At 43.7% G+C, this 20616-nt stretch overlaps 1 protein-coding gene across 4 annotated transcripts in view; it reads right to left on the reverse strand.

Moving 5' to 3' along the window:
• Window positions 1-20616, reverse strand: part of LOC135523474 (KH domain-containing, RNA-binding, signal transduction-associated protein 2-like) — a 142532-nt gene that overhangs the window by 16884 nt on the left and 105032 nt on the right. For all 4 annotated transcript variants that reach the window (XR_010452832.1, XM_064950171.1, XM_064950170.1 and 1 more), the window contains exons 7-8: window positions 4671-4753; window positions 3196-3254 (exon numbers count right to left, since the gene is read on the reverse strand). Coding sequence is in view for 3 of the 4 variants with exons in the window: in XM_064950171.1 (XP_064806243.1) it covers window positions 3196-3254; window positions 4671-4753 (142 nt within the window). In the remaining variant the exon portion in view is untranslated. The remainder of the gene's footprint in view (window positions 1-3195; window positions 3255-4670; window positions 4754-20616) is intronic.

A 20616-nucleotide genomic window follows, 5' to 3' on the forward strand; every position in this document is an offset into this window, starting at 1 on the left:
AGCAGTGTGCCCCTAGACACTCCTGTATGCCCTCATCCACATTTCATACCAAGTAATAAGACCAAGTCTTTCTTTTTCAATGGGCAATACTGCGTCACATGAGCCTATTACACGTTTAAGGCAATACCATGCAACTTGTTGTCACATGGGATTGGGCTACAGCTGCTGGGGGAGCTGGAAATGGGTTACACTAATACAGGCTATTCAAACCATAGAAAATCATTGTCATATCTCGGGCGTTAATCGTTCTAAACAAGGGCATGCATATCCATGGGAGCATTCTCAGGTCCTTGTTTTCGGCTGCTATTACCACTGGGGCTACTGCTCTCAGCACAGTAAATTAATGACATGAGCGTTCTGTCCTCTGTCGGCTGAAAACTGAGCTCTGGCTCATTCAGGATGTCGCTCCTTTTTTAGAATTATATAAAGAGCACAGTCCTTCGCTGTGCAGAGTGCTGGTTCCATGGCACAAAGTATTGATGGAGCAGAAAATCAAATCATTTCCCTTTTGGTTTTTGTTGTGTCCACACTTCAGCACCCTGGTGCACAATTCAAGCTTCTGATAATGAACGACCATTCTGTAGCAGACCCACTGTGGAAACCAGTTTCAGTGGAGAGCAGAGGGCTCAGAGAACCAGCTTTAGTGGAGATCAGAGGGCTCAGAGAACCAGCTTCAGTGGAGAGCAGAGGGCTCAGAGAACCAGCTTCAGTGGAGAGCAGAGGGCTCAGAGAACCAGCTTCAGTGGAGAGCAGAGGGCTCAGAGAACCAGCTTCAGTGGAGAGCAGAGGGCTCAGGGAACCAGCTTTAGTGGAGAGCAGAGGGCTCAGAGAACCAGCTTCAGTGGAGAGCAGAGGGCTCAGAGAACCAGCTTCAGTGGAGAGCAGAGGGCTCAGAGAACCAGCTTCAGTGGAGAGCAGAGGACTCAGAGCCAAGAGAAGCAGCATCCCTGATCCGGTATCCAATCTAATCCACAATGAGGGCACATGTTCAAAAAGCAGAACGCTGGCGGAACATCCACCTACATCTTTTCAATAGGCATCAGTCAGGCCTCTGGGCAATCACTGACACACCTTGTGCTGTGCTTCATCTCCAATCAAACCCTGGCCTGTAGCTAGCTAGCCAAAAGGTACAATGGGCAATACATACAAACGCTGGCCTGTAGCTAGCTAGCCAAAAGGGTATGATGGGCAATACATACAAACCCTGGCCTGTAGCTAGCTAGCCAAAAGGGTATGATGGGCAATACATACAAACCCTGGCCTGTAGCTAACTAGCCAAAAGGGTATGATGGGCAATACATACAAACCCTGGCCTGTAGCTAGCTAGCCAAAAGGGTATGATGGGCAATACATACAAACCCTGGCCTGTAGCTAGCTAGCCAAAATGTACAATGGGCCATACATACAAACCCTGGCCTGTAGCTAGCTAGCCAAAAGGTATAATGGGCAATACATTCAAACCCTGGCCTGTAGCTAGCTAGCCAAAAGGTACAATGGGCAATACATACAAACGCTGACCTGTAGCTAGCTAGCCAAAAGGGTATGATGGGCAATACATACAAACCCTGGCCTGTAGCTAGCTAGCCAAAAGGGTATGATGGGCAATACATACAAACCCTGGCCTGTAGCTAACTAGCCAAAAGGGTATGATGGGCAATACATACAAACCCTGGCCTGTAGCTAGCTAGCCAAAAGGGTATGATGGGCAATACATACAAACCCTGGCCTGTAGCTAGCTAGCCAAAAGGGTATGATGGGCAATACATACAAACCCTGGCCTGTAGCTAGCTAGCCAAAATGTACAATGGGCCATACATACAAACCCTGGTCTGTAGCTAGCTAGCCAAAAGGTACAATGGGCAATACATTCAAACCCTGGCCTGTAGCTAGCTAGCCAAAAGGTACAATGGGCAATACATACAAACGCTGACCTGTAGCTAGCTAGCCAAAAGGGTATGATGGGCAATACATACAAACCCTGGCCTGTAGCTAACTATCCAAAAGGGTATGATGGGCAATACATACAAACCCTGGCCTGTAGCTAGCTAGCCAAAAGGGTATGATGGGCAATACATACAAACTCTGGCCTGTAGCTAGCTAGCCAAAAGGGTATGATGGGCAATACATACAAACCCTGGCCTGTAGCTAGCCAGCCAAAAGGTACAATGGGCAATACATACAAACCCTGGCCTGTAGCTAGCTAGCCAAAAGGGTATGATGGGCAATACATACAAACCCTGGCCTGTAGCTAGCTAGCCAAAATGTACAATGGGCAATACATACAAACCCTGGCCTGTAGCTAGCTAGCCAAAATGTACAATGGGCAATACATACAAACCCTGGCCTGTAGCTAGCTAGCCAACATGTACAATGGGCAATACATATAAATGCTGATCCTTGGACCTGAATGACCAGGCCTAGGCCAAAACTATGTGGCATCTTTCTTTATCTCTCTTCTGTGAAACATTAGCTCCTCTATGGAGAGTGATGGAGGAGCTGCCAGTACTCTCTAGTGAGGGCTCAGAGCCATGACTGTGTTTCATCAAAGCCTGGCAGGTAGTCCAATTTAAAGCCCACATGCAGTCTTTTTAATTTTAATTTTGAAATCTTCACTGTACTTGTAATAAATCACTGTGTGTGTTAATTTAATGAAAATAACTCCAAACGTATTTTTATCATTTATTTTCCTCCTTTTACCATTGAAAATGCTCAGTTGTGTGTGCGTGTTGACACACATTTAAATATACAGTATGTACATACACAGCCCTGATAGGCCGATAGGACCGTCTAGATTCTAGAGCCTACTCGCTTATCCTCTTAAATGTAGCAGGATACATATACAGATGAGGATGACTGGTCATTGGTCAGAATAATCAGATCAGATTGTGATGTCATGCTGTGGGTAAAAATCTCTGAACACACAAAAATTCTAGGCATTTTATTTACACTAAAAGACCATTATCATAATTTTAGAGTGAAAATCAAGTTTGACTGCACTGCCTCTTTAAGGAAAGGAGAAGCTATAGAGGTTATATAATGGCGGTGGATTGAGGCCATGATAGCCTTGGTTTTAAAGAGCTCTCATCAATATTCAAGCTTTGGGAATAACACAGGGATATTGAGTCGGTTTGTGTCAATCATTTCAGGGCATTAGAACAGTATGAATAAAATAAGTCAAATGCGTTATGCTTTTACCGTAGTTGTTGTAGGCTTCGTCATTGGTTCCATGGCCATATTCGTAATATTCAGAAATGCTAAAATAGATACAAAGATCATTCAAAAACAATGTTGAGACCAAGAGGAGGATAATAACTTCCATTAGTCAAGCTCTTTACAAAGGGCAATGGGCCTGTCACTCATGCAGTACAGTTTATATTTTGTTGAGAACATCACAGAGAGGTTGAGTCGTCATTATAAAACCACAACCAACTACACCACCCTCTTATGGCAGCCTCACAGTAAACCGTGCAGTGATGCCACCTCAAGATACTGTATTCCAAAATCGTTTTGGAACAGCCATCCTGATTGGCTGTCTATTAAAAATGGTACGGTTATTTAGAAGTGGGAAACATGGGGCGCTGATACTATAGGGCTGATAAAAAATTACTGGTTGTGTTCGTCCAATATCGACAGTTCAAAAATTAAAGGAAAGAAATCCTCTGATTAAACAGACTGTACAAAGTGTTCATGCTTTAATCACCATGAATGAGTTGCGCTGTAGATTTAATTTGAAGTGATGTGTGAAGTACAGTATATGGATATACTATAAAAAATATATAAAGGAAACACATAGAGGTATAACTCTATGAATATGCAATAAGTTAAAAAGTGCTAAAAGGGCTTATCTGAAACTGTCAAACTTCACCAAAAACCTTATGAATAAGACAAAGTGCCCTCGGGGAGAGGTTGTTTCACAGTAATATTGCAAATACTCCAGCTTAGAACAAAAATCAATATGTTGGGGAAGAGGATAGACAAAGACTGAGAAATTGACAATGTTCTAAATGAATGAGAATGGTCTGTGTACCCAATATGTGCATGTGTATTCAACTGAGTTTCATACTTAATCAAAATAAATTTGACCTTGCATAAGAGGAATGCTTAAAGGAAAGATTCAGCAGTTTAGTATAGTTCAGTATAAAATCATTTCTGTGTAACAATTAATACCTTACTGTAAAAAACAAAAACAAATTCTCAAGCAAGAATTTTGCAAGGACTGCCTAGGAGTGGTCTGAGATGGGAGGGGAAAACTGAAAAATAGCTGTTATTGGCAGAGGTTTGGAGCTTTCTTTGTTATTGGTCTATTAACCAATTCACCTCATGGATTTGTGTCTATTGTTTTGTATTGTTAGGTATTACTGTACTGTTGGCGCTAGAAAAACACAAACACACACCTATGATAACATCTGCAAAATATATGTCCACGACCAATACATTTGGATTTGATGTCACCATAGAAAGCCAAAACACCCACCCATACAAACCTGCTGATTAGAAGGTCCTGTGTAGATTGCATTTTCAAACAGCAACTATCAAGAAATAACACTGATCCCATTTCTTCACACTTTTACAGAGTTAGTTTCATCAGTTGTTGTACAACATAATACGAGAGAAACAGAATTTTGACTGCACTGGGCCTTTAAGTAAGCACAGCATGTTCACTAACTCACCTCTTTGACTGATTGCTGTAGTTCTCCTCATAGGCATCATAACTCTGGTCATCATATTCACCGTCATACCCATCATCATAGCCCTGCGGGTCAAAGAAAACGTAAGCATGCTACCTAAGAAAACTCTGACTATGTACAAGCAGCTTTTTTCAAACCTATCAGGAGTCTAATTGTTTTGGGTTGGGACATTTAAAACAAAATCAATGCTTAATTACATTGGCAAAAGATCTCTGTTACACATAGAGCCCCTGAATGGGAGGGGTGACAACATTAAATCATGTCTAACACAGACTATTGATTAAGGTTTGCAGGGAAGCTGTCTTGCTAGCAGGGTGTACCAGACAATGTTCTCCTCTGACCGTGATCAAACACACATACAACCTTTACTATTGATCAGTGACTATAGTAATGAGCAACACAGAGAATAAAGGAACTTTTCTATAGACCTGCCGCTCAATGAAGTACACAGTAATACTGAAGTAAAAATAACAATAAATATATATATATATCGTAACAGTCAAACGTTTGGACACACCTACTCATTCAAGGGTTTTTCTTTTTTCATTACTATTTTCTACATTGAAGAATAATAGTGAAGACATGAAATTATGAAATAACACATATTTCCATAGTCATGTAGTAACCCCAAAAAAGTGTTAAACAAATCAAAACATATTTTATATTTGAGATTCTTCAAAGACGCCACCATATGCCTTGATGACAGCTTTGAAAATTCATACAAAAAGGAGTATTTTACTGCCATTTCCTTCCTTACTATTTAGTTAAAGTCCACACTACAACACAGTCTATTCTCAGTTTTCTGTTACTGTAGTTGTTGAAACAACACTTGTCATGATTGTGAAACACGTTCTTCAGACTCCAGACTCCAGACTCCACTGTCAAAAACACACACAATTCCCAGAGAGCGATTGTTTCAGCAACAGTCCTCTTATTTTAGGTCTAATATATATATATATGATAATGTATGCCGTAAAGTCTACCTAGACACCGGGGAAGACCGTACAATAGGCATACATTATCTATTCCTTTAATGAGCCTGGCAGCAGTCAGTCAGTGTTCACATTCTGACACGTCTGTTGAAGCAGACCCACAGGCTCCAGGCTGAGCTACTCATTTCAAAGCTGCTGTTTAATCCTCTCTGCTGTCACTGCCATGTGTATTTCTGGCCCTGCTATCTCCTCTGTCACATTTCTGAAGATGAAGCCATTCTAATCGGATGGATCTTGCTTATTTAAAGCTTTTTGCTTGGTGTTCAAAGTGCCTAATTTATGTCAATCATCATCGTTCTGTAATCTCCCCGGTCTTCTAATCCTTGTACACTGGAAAAGTCTGACATTGCAAAACATAGTCTGCTATCACAGTAAAATAGTTTTCTCTTCCTTTTGGTCGATTTCATAGCTTCAATATTCATCGAAGTTGGAGGATCTATTACAGTAGTTATAGATCGACTATAAATATAAGTATTTCAATTTAACTGATAATGATAAACACTTTGCATTCACAGCAACTGTTTGTCACCGTCAGTACGAAGTTGAATCATAGAAAGTCATGAGCATCATCTGACTGTTGTAATAACCTATCAGAGTAAGTGTTTGCTGCTGCAATTATAATCCTGCAATACTCTTCTTCAATAATCTTCACCAAATATATTAATAACAATAATCTTCAATAATCTTCACCAAATATATTAATAACAATAATCTTCAATAATCTTCACCAAATATATTAATAACAATACTACTACAGCTACAACTATACCAACTACAGGGCATTCAGAAAGTTTTCACACACATTGACTTTTTCCACATTTTGTTGTGTTACAGCCTGAATTTAAAATGGATTAAATTGTGTGGGGTTTTTTTGTCAATTGGCCCCCTTAATGTCAAAGTGGAATTATGTTTTTCGATTTCCTTTAAAAACAAATTAAAAATGAAAAGCGGAAATGTCTTGAGTCAATAACTATTCAATCCCTTTTTTATGACAAGCCTAAATAAGTTCATGAGTAAATATTTGCTTAACAAGTTGCATAATAAATGGCATGAACTCACTCTTCGTGCAATAATAGTATTTAACATGATTTTTGAATGAGGTCCCTCAGTCGAGAAGTGAATTTCAAACACAGATTCAACCATAGGGTTGACCAGGGAGGTATGCCAATGCCTCACAAAGAAGGGCACCTATTGGTAGATGGGTAAAAAAGAAAAGCAGAGATTGAACATCCCTTTGGAGCATAAACTGCTGTTTAATCCACTCTGCTGTCACTGCCATCTGTATTTTTTGAGCATGGTGAAGTTATTCATTACACTTTGGATGATGTATCAATACAGCCAGCCACTACAAATATACAGGCGTCCTTCCTAACTCAGTTGCCGGATCGGAAGGAAACCACTCAGGGATTTCCTCCATGATGCCAATGGTGACTTTGAAACAGTTACAGAGTTTAATGGCTGTGATGGGAGAAAACTGAGGATGGATCACCAACATTGTAGTTATTCCACAATAGTAACATAATTGTCAGAATGAAAAGAAAAGAAGCCTGTACAGAATAAAAAAATATTCCAAAACGTCCATCCTGTTTGCAACAAGGCACTAAAGTAATACTGCAAAAAAATAATAGCTAAGCAATTCACTTTTTGTCCTGAATACAAAGTGCTACGTTTGGGGAAAATCCAATAACACATTACTGAGTACAACTCTCCATATTTTCACGGATAGTGGTGGCTGCATCATGTTATGGGTATGCTTGTAATCGTTGAGGACTGGGGAGTTTTTCAGGATAAAAAATAAACGTAATGGAGCTAAGCATAGGCAAAATCCTAGATGAAAACCTGGTTCAGTCTGCTTTCCATAATACACTTGGAGATGAATTCACCTTTCAGCAGGACAATTTATTTTTATGTATTTATACAACCTTTACTTAACCAGGCAAGTCAGTTAAGAACACATTCTTATTTTCAATGACGGCCTGGGAACAGTGGGTTAACTGCCTGTTCAGGGGCAGAACGACAGATTTGTACCTTGTCAGCTCGGGGGTTGAACTCGCGACCTTCCGGTTACTAGTCCAACGCTCTAACCACTAGGCTTCCCTGCCGCCCCGACAATAACATAAAACACAAGGCCAAATCTACATTGGAGTTGCTTACCAAGAGCTTGAAGAATTTTGAAAAGAATAATGGTTAAATGTTGCACAGTCCAGATGTGGAAAGCTCTTAGAGACTTACCCATAAAAAACACACAGCTGTAATTGCTGCCAAAGGTGCTTCTACAAAGTATTGACTCAGGGGTGTGAATACTTATATAAATGAGATATTTCTGTTTAATTTTCAATAAATTAGCAAACATTTCCAAAAACATGGTTTCATTTTTTCATTATTGGGTATTGTGTGTATTTTATCCTTCTTGAATTCAGGCTGTAACACAACAAAATGTGGAATAAGTCTGCTTTATTGTTATGGAAACACAATTTCTGCCAAGACTTCCATGCTAGAATACTCAACAGCTGTCTATTGAGACAGTCATCATAAAACAAATGAAATAATTCCCTTCCCTCACAGCTGCTTGTAATAAATATGAAATAACATCCTCTATTTGGTGTTGTTGGCTTTGCCATTACTGTTATAAACCCATGCTAGAGAGGGGAAAAGTTGCCAATGAAGCTACAGACTACTGCGATACCGCCTGCCTCTTTTGTTGGCTCAAGCCGATTTAAATTCTGCTTTGGGCTCTTATGTGGCTTTATAAGAGTATGAACATGGATTTGACTTAATTAAAGTTAGGAATTGTGTCAGGGATTAAGTTGTTCAGGGGATCTTATGCCACTTCCTCTCTCTATGAGTCTTTTCCCATAATGACAGGGTCAGAGACCTACCTCGCTCACTAATTGACCGTTTTGTTAGCGTACCCGGCAGACAGAATACTCCACATCGCCTCGGCACTGTCCGCCGCTGACATGTAAAACCAGTCAGGGGAGACAGACGTCCAGGATCATGTCAATTCTGCAATTACATATTACCGCAATTTCAAGGTTATCATGTATCTGCGTTGTGAGAAGATGGAATGTGATTTTCCCTACATTCTCTAGACATTATTCTCATGCTGAGGTCCTATTTTTTTGGTGACAGATTATTTTCACTCAATACAAACAGTATATAATATAATACTTCTTTAGTTTGAACAAACTATTGTTGAAGTCTTTCAATGGACAAAAAAACAATAAAAAATGAAACTGTGGCCTTAGAAGTGAGCGTTTATGGCCACAATAGGATTTCAAAGATGAGATACGTTCTAGCAGCATTGATTGGATACTGTCCTGCTACAGTATATTGTGTCAATATCACTTATCTATAAAGTACATGTTTGTTTACAGAGCCCGGGATTTTCACCTCGCTGACCTTAACATGTCTTACAAGGCTCCGTGCATAATGGGTGCTGTGGTCGGCCGCGCCCTCTTGTTAATGAAACCTGATCCTTATATTTCAACACTCATTTGGAAAACCAATTAACGCTGGTGCTATTGAACAGGCCAGGAGGAAATAAATCAAGTATTAACACAAGGGCTGGAGAGTCCTGGCTCACTGTAATTAGGAGATAAAGGCCTTCAGCTCTATGCTTCATTATCAATTGACAACCTGAGCGTCCCCTGACAGTGACTGATCTGCACACGGGGCTGCCTCTGAATGCAGAGCCCTGAAATGAGTGGTGGGTTCCTTTGTCTTTCTGCTGCAATCCAGTTTTTGTGGCTGCACGGACTTGATTTTACTCCTATGCATATTCAAGCGACACACTCCGCTTTACGCATTTCTCTTTTATTGCAGCATGTGAAGGACATAAAAAGGAAGTACTTCACAAGCTGTTATTCAGAGAGTTTTGAATCAAATTAGTAATATAAAGTAACATAATAACAAAGACTAAAACACCTTCTGAACTAAGGTCCTTAGAGAGGACCATTCCCATAACCAAATAGGGTCATAACTGGTCTCATAGAAAAATTAGGAATACGCTGTATTTGCATATTTGTTAGGTTTCTTTTGTAGTTTTCCAAATCTAAGGCTGTTAGGAATCCCTTGGATTACAACTGATACCAAGGCTTTTGGGTATTCCGCTTAGTTCTAAGTCAGTATATAAAGTTATTAATCAATCTACCTGAGGTGTGTGTCTTACTTGTGTTTTATTAAACAGGGAGTTGTGCATGGAGAATCACATTTCCATAATTAGTTCATCTCACAAATGGGAACTCAGCAGTGTAACCAAGCCTATTGTTAAAAAGCAATTACTCCAGATGTGCATGCCATCCTTAGGTAGCCCAAGAAAAGCTATTTTGTTCCATTTTGTCATGCATGGCGTTTCTAGAAGGCGAGTTTGATTTTTCCGTATGTAGAATAGTGAGCTTACAATACAGTGTGCATAAAAGAGCTACATCAATATCTGACAGCACATTTGAGAAATACACACATTAGAATCTCACGTATCTTAGAAAACCATTGAATAGATCATATTGCGCCCCAACAGATCCACAGATTATGCAATCTTCATTGCACTCCACACTGCGGAACCGGAGCCAAAAGGCTCTGGGACCAAAAGGCTCGTGAACAGCTTCTAACCCCAAGCCATAAGACTAATGAAGGTTAAGCAAATGGCTACCTGGACTATTTGCATTGACCCCCTATCTTTTTCCCTGACTCTCCTGCACTAGCTCTATGCACACTCAATGGACTCTACCCACACACACTACACTGACACACACTCACACATACTACACTGACACACACACACACATACTACACACACTACACACACATGCTACACACACACACACACACACACACACACACACACACACACACACACACACACACACACACACACACACACACACACACACACACACACACACACACACACACACACACACACACACACACACACACTCTGCTGCTACTCTGTTTATTATCTATCTGGATTGCCTTGTTACTTTTACCCCAACCTACATGTACATATTACCTCAATAACTTCAACACCTCGTACCCCTGCACATTGACTCTGTACTGGTACTCCTTGTATATACCCTCTTTATTGATATTTCATTGTTTTATCATATCCTTTTTTTGTGCAAATGTTTCTTACTTTTGAACTCTGCATTGTTTGGAAATGCTTGTAAGTAAAGATTTCACGGAATTTGTCGCATTTGACAACAACTATTTGATTTGATTTCGAGCAAAGAATCTATGCCACTTCCACAGTGTGACCTTGTGCTATAATGTATTTATTCTGTTCTGGATAAATATATATTTTCTTCAAAGCCTCTCCAAGCCCTGCATTTAATTACATTTTGGCATCATTCTCTGTCTGTGTAGCCTCTGTTTTAAGAAATTCAATATTTTATTATACTTTTACCCATTTTTCTCCCCAATTGGTAGTTACAGTCTTGTCCCATTGCTGAAACTCCCCTACGGACTCGGGAGAGGCAAACGTCAAGAGCCATGCGTCCTCCGAAACACAACCCTGCCAAACCACACTGCTCGCTTAACCTAGAAGCCAGCCACACCAACATGTCGGAGGAAACACTGTCCAGCTGGCAACCGAAGTCAGCTTGCATGCGCCTTGCCCACCACAAGGAGTTGTTAGAGCGTGATGGGACAAGGATGTCCCAACTGGCCAAACCCTCCCCTAACCCGGACAATGCTGGCCAATTGTGCGGCCGGCTATGACACAGCCTGGGATTGAACCCAGGGCTGCACTGCCTTAGACCGCTGCACCACTCGGGAGGCACTCAACATGTTTTCTTTCATCCTTTTTCTTTCAGGTATATTATTTGTGGTCTAAGTGAAAGAGTTTTAGATTTGGTTTATCAAGCACACATGACTCTATGGTGAGTGGACAAAACATTAAGAACATCTGCTCTTTCCAAGACATTGACTGACCAGGTGAATCCAGGTGCAACTCAATATTAGGGAGGAGCTCTTAATGTTTTGAACACTCAGTGTATGTTATACTTGTGGTCTTGCTTTGGGTCTTGGCTAAAGATCTTGGTCAAAAGTGTTAAGCTTAGCTTAGGTCTGGATCAGACCTGAGTTCAAATACAGTTAAGTATTTCAATTAATTTCACATACATTTCAAAATAATTATTTGGAGAGTTTTTGCTTTGATAAATACAAGTAATTGAACATTGGTTTAGGAAATAATTTGCAAAAGCATTGGCATGTATACTGAACAAAACTATGAACGCAAAATAAACCATCTACCTGACAGGTGTTGCATATAAAGAAGCTGATTAAACAGCATGATCATTATACAGGAGCACCTTGGGCTGGGGACAATAAAAGGCCACTCTAAAATGTGCTGTTTAGTCACACAACAATATGCCTGGAGCTTTGAGGGAGTGTGCAATTGGCATGTGGACTGCAGGAATGTCCACCAGAGCTGTCCAGAGAATTTGATTTAATTTCTCTACCACATTCAATGTTGTTTTAGAGAATTTGGCAGTACATCCAATCAGCCTCACAACCGCAGACCAAGTGTAACCATTCCAGTCCAGGACCTCCACTTACGGCTTCTTCACCTGCGGGATCATCTGAGACCAGTCACCCAGAAAGCTGATGAAACTGAGGAGTATTTCTGTCTGTAATAAAGCTCTTTTGTAGGGAAAAACTAATTCTGTTGGCTGGGCCTGGCTCGCCAGTGGGTGGGCTTGGCTCCCCAGTGGCTGGGCCTGGCTCCCCAGTGGGTGGGCTTGTCTCGCCAGTGGCTGGGCTTGGCTCCCCAATGGGTGGGCTTGGCTCCCCAGTGGCTGGGCCTGGCTCTCCAGTGGGTGGGCTTGGCTCCCCAGTGGGTGGGCTTGGCTCCCCAGTGGCTGGGCCTGGCTCCCCAGTGGCTGGGCCTGGCTCCCCAGTGGGCGGGCCCGGCTCCCCAGTGGCTGGGCCTGGCTCCCCAGTGGGTGGGCTTGGCTCCCCAGTGGGCGGGCCTGGCTCCCCAGTGGGCGGGCTTGGCTCCCCAGTGGGCGGGCTTGGCTCCCAGTGGGCGGGCTTGGCTCCCCAGTGGGCGGGCCTGGCTCCCCAGTGGGCGGGCCTGGCTCCCCAGTGGGTGGGCTTGGCTCCCAGTGGGCGGGCTTGGCTCCCCAGTGGGCGGGCTTGGCTCCCCAGTGGGCGGGCTTGGCTCCCCAGTGGGTGGGCTTGGCTCCCCAGTGGGCGGGCCTGGCTCCCCAGTGGGCGGGCTTGGCTCCCCAGTGGGCGGGCCTGGCTCCCCAGTGGGCGGGCCTGGCTCCCCAGTGGGTGGGCTTGGCTCCCAGTGGGCGGGCTTGGCTCCCCAGTGGGCGGGCTTGGCTCCCCAGTGGGCGGGCTTGGCTCCCCAGTGGGTGGGCTTGGCTCCCCAGTGGGCGGGCTTGGCTCCCCAGTGGGCGGGCTTGGCTCCCCAGTGGGCGGGCTTGGCTCCCCAGTGGGCGGGCTTGGCTCCCCAGTGGGTGGGCTTGGCTCCCCAGTCGGTGGGCTTGGCTCTCCAGTGGGCGGGCTTGGCTCTCCAGTGGGCGGGCTTGGCTCCCCAGTGGGTGGGCTTGGCTCCCCAGTGGGTGGGCTTGGCTCTCCAGTGGGCGGGCTTGGCTCCCCAGTGGGCGGGCTTGGCTCCCCAGTGGGTGGGCTTGGCTCTCCAGTGGGCGGGCTTGGCTCTCCAGTGGGCGGGCTTGGCTCTCCAGTGGGCGGGCTTGGCTCCCCAGTGGGGGGGCTTGGCTCTCCAGTGGGCGGGCTTGGCTCTCCAGTGGGCGGGCTTGGCTCCCCAGTGGGTGGGCTTGGCTCCCCAGTGGGTGGGCTTGGCTCTCCAGTGGGCGGGCTTGGCTCCCCAGTGGGTGGGCTTGGCTCTCCAGTGGGCGGGCTTGGCTCCCCAGTGGGCGGGCTTGGCTCCCCAGTGGGTGGGCTTGGCTCCCCAGTGGGTGGGCTTGGCTCCCAGTGGGTGGGCTTGGCTCCCAGTGGGTGGGCTTGGCTCCCAGTGGGTGGGCTTGGCTCCCAGTGGGCGGGCTTGGCTCTCCAGTGGGCGGGCTTGGCTCCCCAGTGGGTGGGCTTGGCTCCCAGTGGGTGGGCTTGGCTCCCCAGTGGGCGGGCCTGGCTCTCCAGTGGGCGGGCTTGGCTCCCCAGTGGGTGGGCTTGGCTCCCAGTGGGTGGGCTTGGCTCCCCAGTGGGCGGGCTTGGCTCCCCAGTGGGCGGGCTTGGCTCCCCAGTGGGTGGGCTTGGCTCTCCAGTGGGCGGGCCTGGCTCTCCAGTGGGCGGGCCTGGCTCTCCAGTGGGCGGGCTTGGCTTCCCAGTGGGCGGGCTTGGCTCCCCAGTGGGCGGGCCTGGCTCTCCAGTGGGCGGGCTTGGCTTCCCAGTGGGCGGGCTTGGCTTCCCAGTGGGCGGGCTTGGCTCTCCAGTGGGCGGGCCTGGCTCTCCAGTGGGCGGGCTTGGCTTCCCAGTGGGCGGGCTTGGCTCTCCAGTGGGCGAGCTTGGCTCTCCAGTGGGCGGGCTTGGCTCTCCAGTGGGCGGGCCTGGCTCTCCAGTGGGTGGGCTTGGCTCCCCAGTGGGTGGGCTTGGCTCTCCAGTGGGCGGGCCTGGCTCTCCAGTGGGTGGGCTTGGCTCCCAGGCCCACCCATGGCTGCACCCTTCCCAGTAATGTGAACTCCATAGATTAGGGCCTAATTCATTTTTCAATTGACTGATTTCCTGATATGAACTTTAACTAAGTAAAAAGTTTGATATTGTTGCATGTTGCATTAATATTTTTGTTCAGTATATTTTAAAGTACTCAAATACACAGACAAGTGCATTTTCAAATACAAATATTTCAATACTCCATGAATTTGAACCCAATTTTAAAATGGACTAATATTTTTAAGACAGTGTATGAAAATAATTTCAAATACTTCAAATAGCAGTAGTTGATTTGGCCAAATGAAAAATAAATAAATACAGAAAATAAGTATTGAAAATGGTCTGGTCTGGGTCTCAAGAAGTCTGGTCTAGATCTTGTTGTGTACAGGTACTGGTGTGGTTCTGGGTCTAGGTCTCAAGGGGTCTATTATGAAGCCCAAATCATGGAATCCTAATCGTAACACTGACCAAAAACTTTAGTGATGGTCTGAATTGTTTAGTGATAGAACTGAATTGTCAGTTCTGCAATAGTTGGCAAGTAAATTAGCTTGATGAAACAGCAAACTACCACATTAGCTCTGAAGTGAGTGAATTTTTTATTTTACTAGGCAAGTCAGTTAAGAACAAATTCTTATTTTCAATGCCGGCCTAGGAACAGTGGGTTAACTGCCTGTTCAGGGGCAGAACAACAGATTTGTACCTTGCCAGCTTGGGGATTTGAATTTGCAACCTTTCAGTTACTAGTCCAACACTCTAACACTCTAACCACCAGGCTACCCTGCTGGATCAATTTAGTAATTTTATGTTATTGTTTGGTTGAAAGTGGGAGTGGGTGACAGTGAAAGCGGGAAAATAACCCGGCTTCAGCTGTGCGGATCCACGGAAGAGCTATGATTAACTAGATTTCAGCAAGTGGATTTGTTTAAACAAATAGGATGTGTAAATGTTTATTCATATTCTGTTACGGCTTAAGCCCGATAAATCTACAGGTTAGAAAAACAACAATTCATATGCAGATCAATTATATAGACTGCAACTCGAGAAAAGCACTGAAATACAAAGCACAACAATGAGGGAATATCTGTGCTGTCAAAACTAGTCAGGCATAGTAAAAATTGATTCATCTACTTGCGCGTCGACTCCCGGTGTCGACTCCGATTTCTGGGTGTCAAGCTTCGATTCAGCTCGATTCAGTATTTTCAACAGAGAAAACAAGCCAGGCATGTTGATGCGCTCGCTGAGTGGAACTGACCTTCCACAGAGTTGCATTATTTTCCAAAGAACGCATAGAGCCCCGAGTTGATTACCACTGAAGGAGCTAGAAAGTTTACTAGATAGCTAGAGTAGTTTCCGTGGTAACCAAACATACTTGTTAGTTTTAGCTGACCAAACCATCAGTCCAAGCTTGCTTTTATGAAAATCGATTTCAACAATACCAATGTTTTCAATTGGACTTTTGCTTTAAAAAGCAGCTAAATCAAAACATGTACCGTAAGAATGAACTATATACAGTATATCCATTGAATGGTTCCGTGCCGATATATTGTGCGTTATAAGGAAATAATGCGTGCTCTACAATGCCCTTCTAGTATTCAACAATGACATGGTATAAAGAGCAATAATAGCACCTTGAAATTCAACAACTCTCCTTCTCTCTCTGTAGCTATGCATTGCAGCTGTGAATCAACCTAACAGGTGCGATCATGGTCATTTTAACAGTATCAGTTTCATGAGGGAGACTGACAACTTGACAGAGGCCATCAATCATAGCTTCCTCTGGAGAAATTCCCGTCATGCCACGATGAACGTGCTCTGTGTTTGTCCTGTATATTCAATATTCAGCACATACAGTATGTCTTCACAAAGACAAATAGAAGAAAGTAGCGACAGCAAAAAGAACAAAAAACACTGACACTTGTTGTTGATTCCTCATGACCGTGACTATAATCTGCACTCGCACCAAGGAGAAGGAGGTAGTGTAACGCATCACAGCATCATGTATACTTCAGCGGGGAAAAAATACCTCGACCTTACAGAGAGAGGTCTGCCTACACTCTGGGAGGAACACTCGGAGAGAAAATTGAGTACTGGCGTAGAGGATAGAGCAAGGTGAGATTCATAGGGGGGCAAAATAGGAGGAAAACATTTTCAGGACAAACTCCTTCATTCTTTAATCCCCTGGTATCTGTCTCTGCGCTCCCATCGTCGCTCCCAACCCCCAATTACTGGGGAGAAAAATGTCCAGATTTTTGCCTCTCAAGAAATACACAGGCTCTCTGTCAGAACTCAATTCGGTTTTGGTAATGAGGCTGTGCTTGTGCATTTCCCCATGCAAACAGGCCAATCTGCCAATTGCCAGCGCACACAAGGGCTTTGAATAGCGGGAAAGCTCGGTTGAAATTGACTGGTAAAAATGTAGCTATTTTCATGAGGTCACAACTCAGTGTTCACCTTTGAAAGTCCCGAAATGGGAGGGATTTATTTTATATAACATTTTTAAATTGTTCTTCATCTGTAGGCTACGTACTCATTATCATTATATTTTATAAAGTACATATTTTTTTCTATTTAATCGAGTGGTAATGTGATTTCAGTTATATGAACTAAAAACAACTTGCCCACAACAAGAATGGGGTTGAATGAACTGTTGTTTTTTTTTAAGTCTACCCTTTAAAGTCTATGCTTCATCGTTGTTTCATTCTAGTAAAAACAAACAACTATGTTTTAAGTGAGAAGTAGACTGGTCTGAAGCCAAAAAAAATGGGAAATTCATGAGCACCACAATGCGTATTTCACCCATGCTCTACCAAGATTGTCCAGCACACAGCTTTGACCTATGTGTGTTGGTCTATTGTACTTCCAACAATGTGTCGGCAGGTTGCTTAGGATTCAAACCTTCTCAAGCAGCCTAATTCATACTCTTCATGGGGATAATGGACTTTACAGTGTCCTGCTATTAAAATAGTGTATATATCATTAGGCTGTATGTACTGTATTCTGTAGATGGAAGCCTATTGTAAATGTGTATTATACAGCGTCATCATCTTTATTGCAATAAACAATACACACATAACTTTAAGCTACATAGACATTTGACAGAGGTAATGAACTGTCCATTGTTCAGCACAGCAATTGATAAAACAGAAACATGTTTGAAAAACAAGTGATTCTGAGTTTATGTCAATATTACACAGGTAAGCTAATGGTTAGAGAAATAAGGAATGCAGACAGGCTCTATAGACCTCTATATCTACACTGGAAGCACGGCTCCATCCTGCAAAGTGGCACAGAACACACTATGCCCTGCGTCCACTCCGGATGCACACCACACACCCTCTCTTGCGGCCTTCAAACTTCACCTGCTTTCAAATGAGTTACAACTCGGACCACATCCTGGTACCACACTCCGGTCTCCCCTCTTCCTGCCAATGTAACCCTATCACAAAGTGAATGCACAAGCTGCATTTTGGATACCTTCAGGGACCAGCACCTGCAGTTCCTGGGAAGGGGCCTTTGCAGGTTCCCCCACACAATGTACCCATTTTGATGGAAATGGAAATGTTGTTCCCCAAAACACATACTTTCACAATGTTTTGCTTGTGTCCAACATTGAAATAACTCCTCAAGTGGTAAAGATGGTCAACCCTGCCCATTTTCTTGTTTTAATCCATTACAAACTCTGGAATTGACATAAGCTCCTACCACTTTTAAAAACAACTCTAAAACCCCTGCCAGTGTCACATTAGGCCCAGTATGTGTGCTGCAAGGGTGAATGGTGAGACTCAGGGCAGACACACGCCATGGAAACGTATGCTCTCCTCTCGGGTGTGCTCTCCCTCTTCCCCTCCCTCTTCTTCCTCCTCTACCTCTGCTTTGTTCTCCTCTTCCTGCTCCTCATGTTCCTCTCCCGCCTCTTCACTCTCTATCTCCACTCTCCTCTCCTTCACTCTCCTCGTCCTCTATCCTCTTCACTCTCCTCTTCCTCTCTACCTCCACGCTCCTCTCCTTATCCTCTCTCCTCTCCCTCTTCTTCACTCTCCTCTTCCTCTCTACCTCAACTCTCCTCTCGTTATCCTCTCCTCTCCTCTCTCTCTCCCCTCTCCTCACACAACATCTCTATCCCCCCAATCATCTCTAACTCCTCTTCCTCCCTGCCTGTTGCTGCTGAGCTGTGACTCTTCACATCACTTCCTTCTCTTTCACTGACCTAGAGGAACATAGTAACAGATGGACATCACTTCCTTCTCTTTCACTGACCTAGAGGAACATTTTAACAGATGGACATCACTTCCTTCTCTTTCACTGACCTAGAGGAACATAGTAACAGATGGACATCACTTCCTTCTCTTTCACTGACCTAGAGGAACATAGTAACAGATGGACATCACTTCCTTCTCTTTCACTGACCTAGAGGAACATAGTAACAGATGGACATCACTTCCTTCTCTTTCACTGACCTAAAGGAACATAGTAACAGATGGACATCACTTCCTTCTCTTTCACTGACCTAGAGGAACATAGTAACAGATGGACATCACTTCCTTCTCTTTCACTGACCTAGAGGAACATAGTAACAGATGGACATCACTTCCTTCTCTTTCACTGACCTAGAGGAACATAGTAACAGATGGACATCACTTCCCTCTCTTTCACTGACCTAGAGGAACATAGTAACAGATGGACATCACTTCCTTGTCTTTCACTGACCTAGAAGAACATAGTAACAAATGGACATCACTTCCTTCTCTTTCACTGACCTAGAGGAACATAGTAACAGATGGACATCACTTCCTTCTCTTTCACTGACCTAGAGGAACATAGTAACAGATGGACATCACTTCCTTCTCTTTCACTGACCTAGAGGAACATAGTAACAGATGGACATCACTTCCTTGTCTTTCACTGACCTAGAGGAACATAGTAACAGATGGACATCACTTCCTTCTCTTTCACTGACCTAGAGGAACATAGTAACAGATGGACATCACTTCCCTCTCTTTCACTGACCTAGAGGAACATAGTAACAGATGGACATCACTTCCTTCTCTTTCACTGACCTAGAGGAACATTTTAACAGATGGACATCACTTCCTTCTCTTTCACTGACCTAGAGGAACATAGTAACAGATGGAGAGGAGAGGAGCAACAAATATTATACAATTGTAGTCAGGAACATCATCTCTCTCTCCTCTCACACAGTCTCTCTCTTCCTTCCTCTATTTATTTTTCTCAAACACAGTGTACACATACTCTCTTTCTAATCAGGGGTTTCCATCATAAATACACAACTCCCATTCCACACGTTCTCTCTCCCTCTCTCCCCCCCTCTCTCTCTCTCCCCCTCTCTCTCTCTTTCCCTCTCTCTCTCTCTCCCTCCCCCCCTCTCTCTCTATAGATATATATATCTCTCCCTCTCTCCACTAATCAACTCTTGTTTTTTGCCTGATAGACTAACTACAGAGTTTGCCAATGTTAGCTGATTAGTTACGAAACTGGGGTTGTTTCCAAATAAATTGCATGGGTAGAAACAGGACAAAACAATCAACTTGTTAGTTGGCTATGTAAACAAATATCCAACTCATCATATGAGCTCCACTGTGCAGGCATCTACTACCCTAACACGACAGCTAACGTGTCAACTAATAGGAAAATTAGATAATGTATAGCCTATGAATATCTGCAGCTAGCGAACATGAAAAACCATACCCTCAGTTGAGCAGTGAAGCACAAAGACAAGGGAGGTTCGCAAAGAAGGACACTTATCAAATTGAAAATCCATATGAGCATGTTGAAGTTATTAATTACACTTTGGATGGTGTATCAACACACCCAGTTACTACAAAGATACAGGGGTCCTTCCTAACTCAGTTGCTGGAGATGAAGGAAACCGCACAGGGATTTCACCATGAGGCCAATGGGGATTTTAAAATAGTCACAGAGTTTAACAGCTGTGATAGGAGATAACTGAGGATGTATCAACAACATTGTATTACTCCACAACACTAACATAAATGATTGAGTGAAAAGAAGGAAGCTTGTGCAGCATAAAAATATTCCAAAACATGCATTCTGTTTGCAATAAGGTACTACAGTAATACTGCAAAGAAATGAACCTTTAATCCTATGGTTGGGGCATGTCCAAACAACACATCACTGGTAATATTGTCAAGCATGGTGGTGGCTGAATCATGTTATGTGTGTGTTTGTCATAGGCAAGGACTAGGGAGTTTTTTTGGGGATAAAAATAAATAGAATAGAGCTAAGCACAGGGAAAATCCTTGAGCAACAGTTGATTCAGTCTGCTTTCCACCAGACAC

The sequence above is a fragment of the Oncorhynchus masou genome, chromosome 31 (assembly GCF_036934945.1).
Source record: "Oncorhynchus masou masou isolate Uvic2021 chromosome 31, UVic_Omas_1.1, whole genome shotgun sequence".
Taxonomy (NCBI): Eukaryota; Metazoa; Chordata; class Actinopteri; order Salmoniformes; family Salmonidae; genus Oncorhynchus; species Oncorhynchus masou.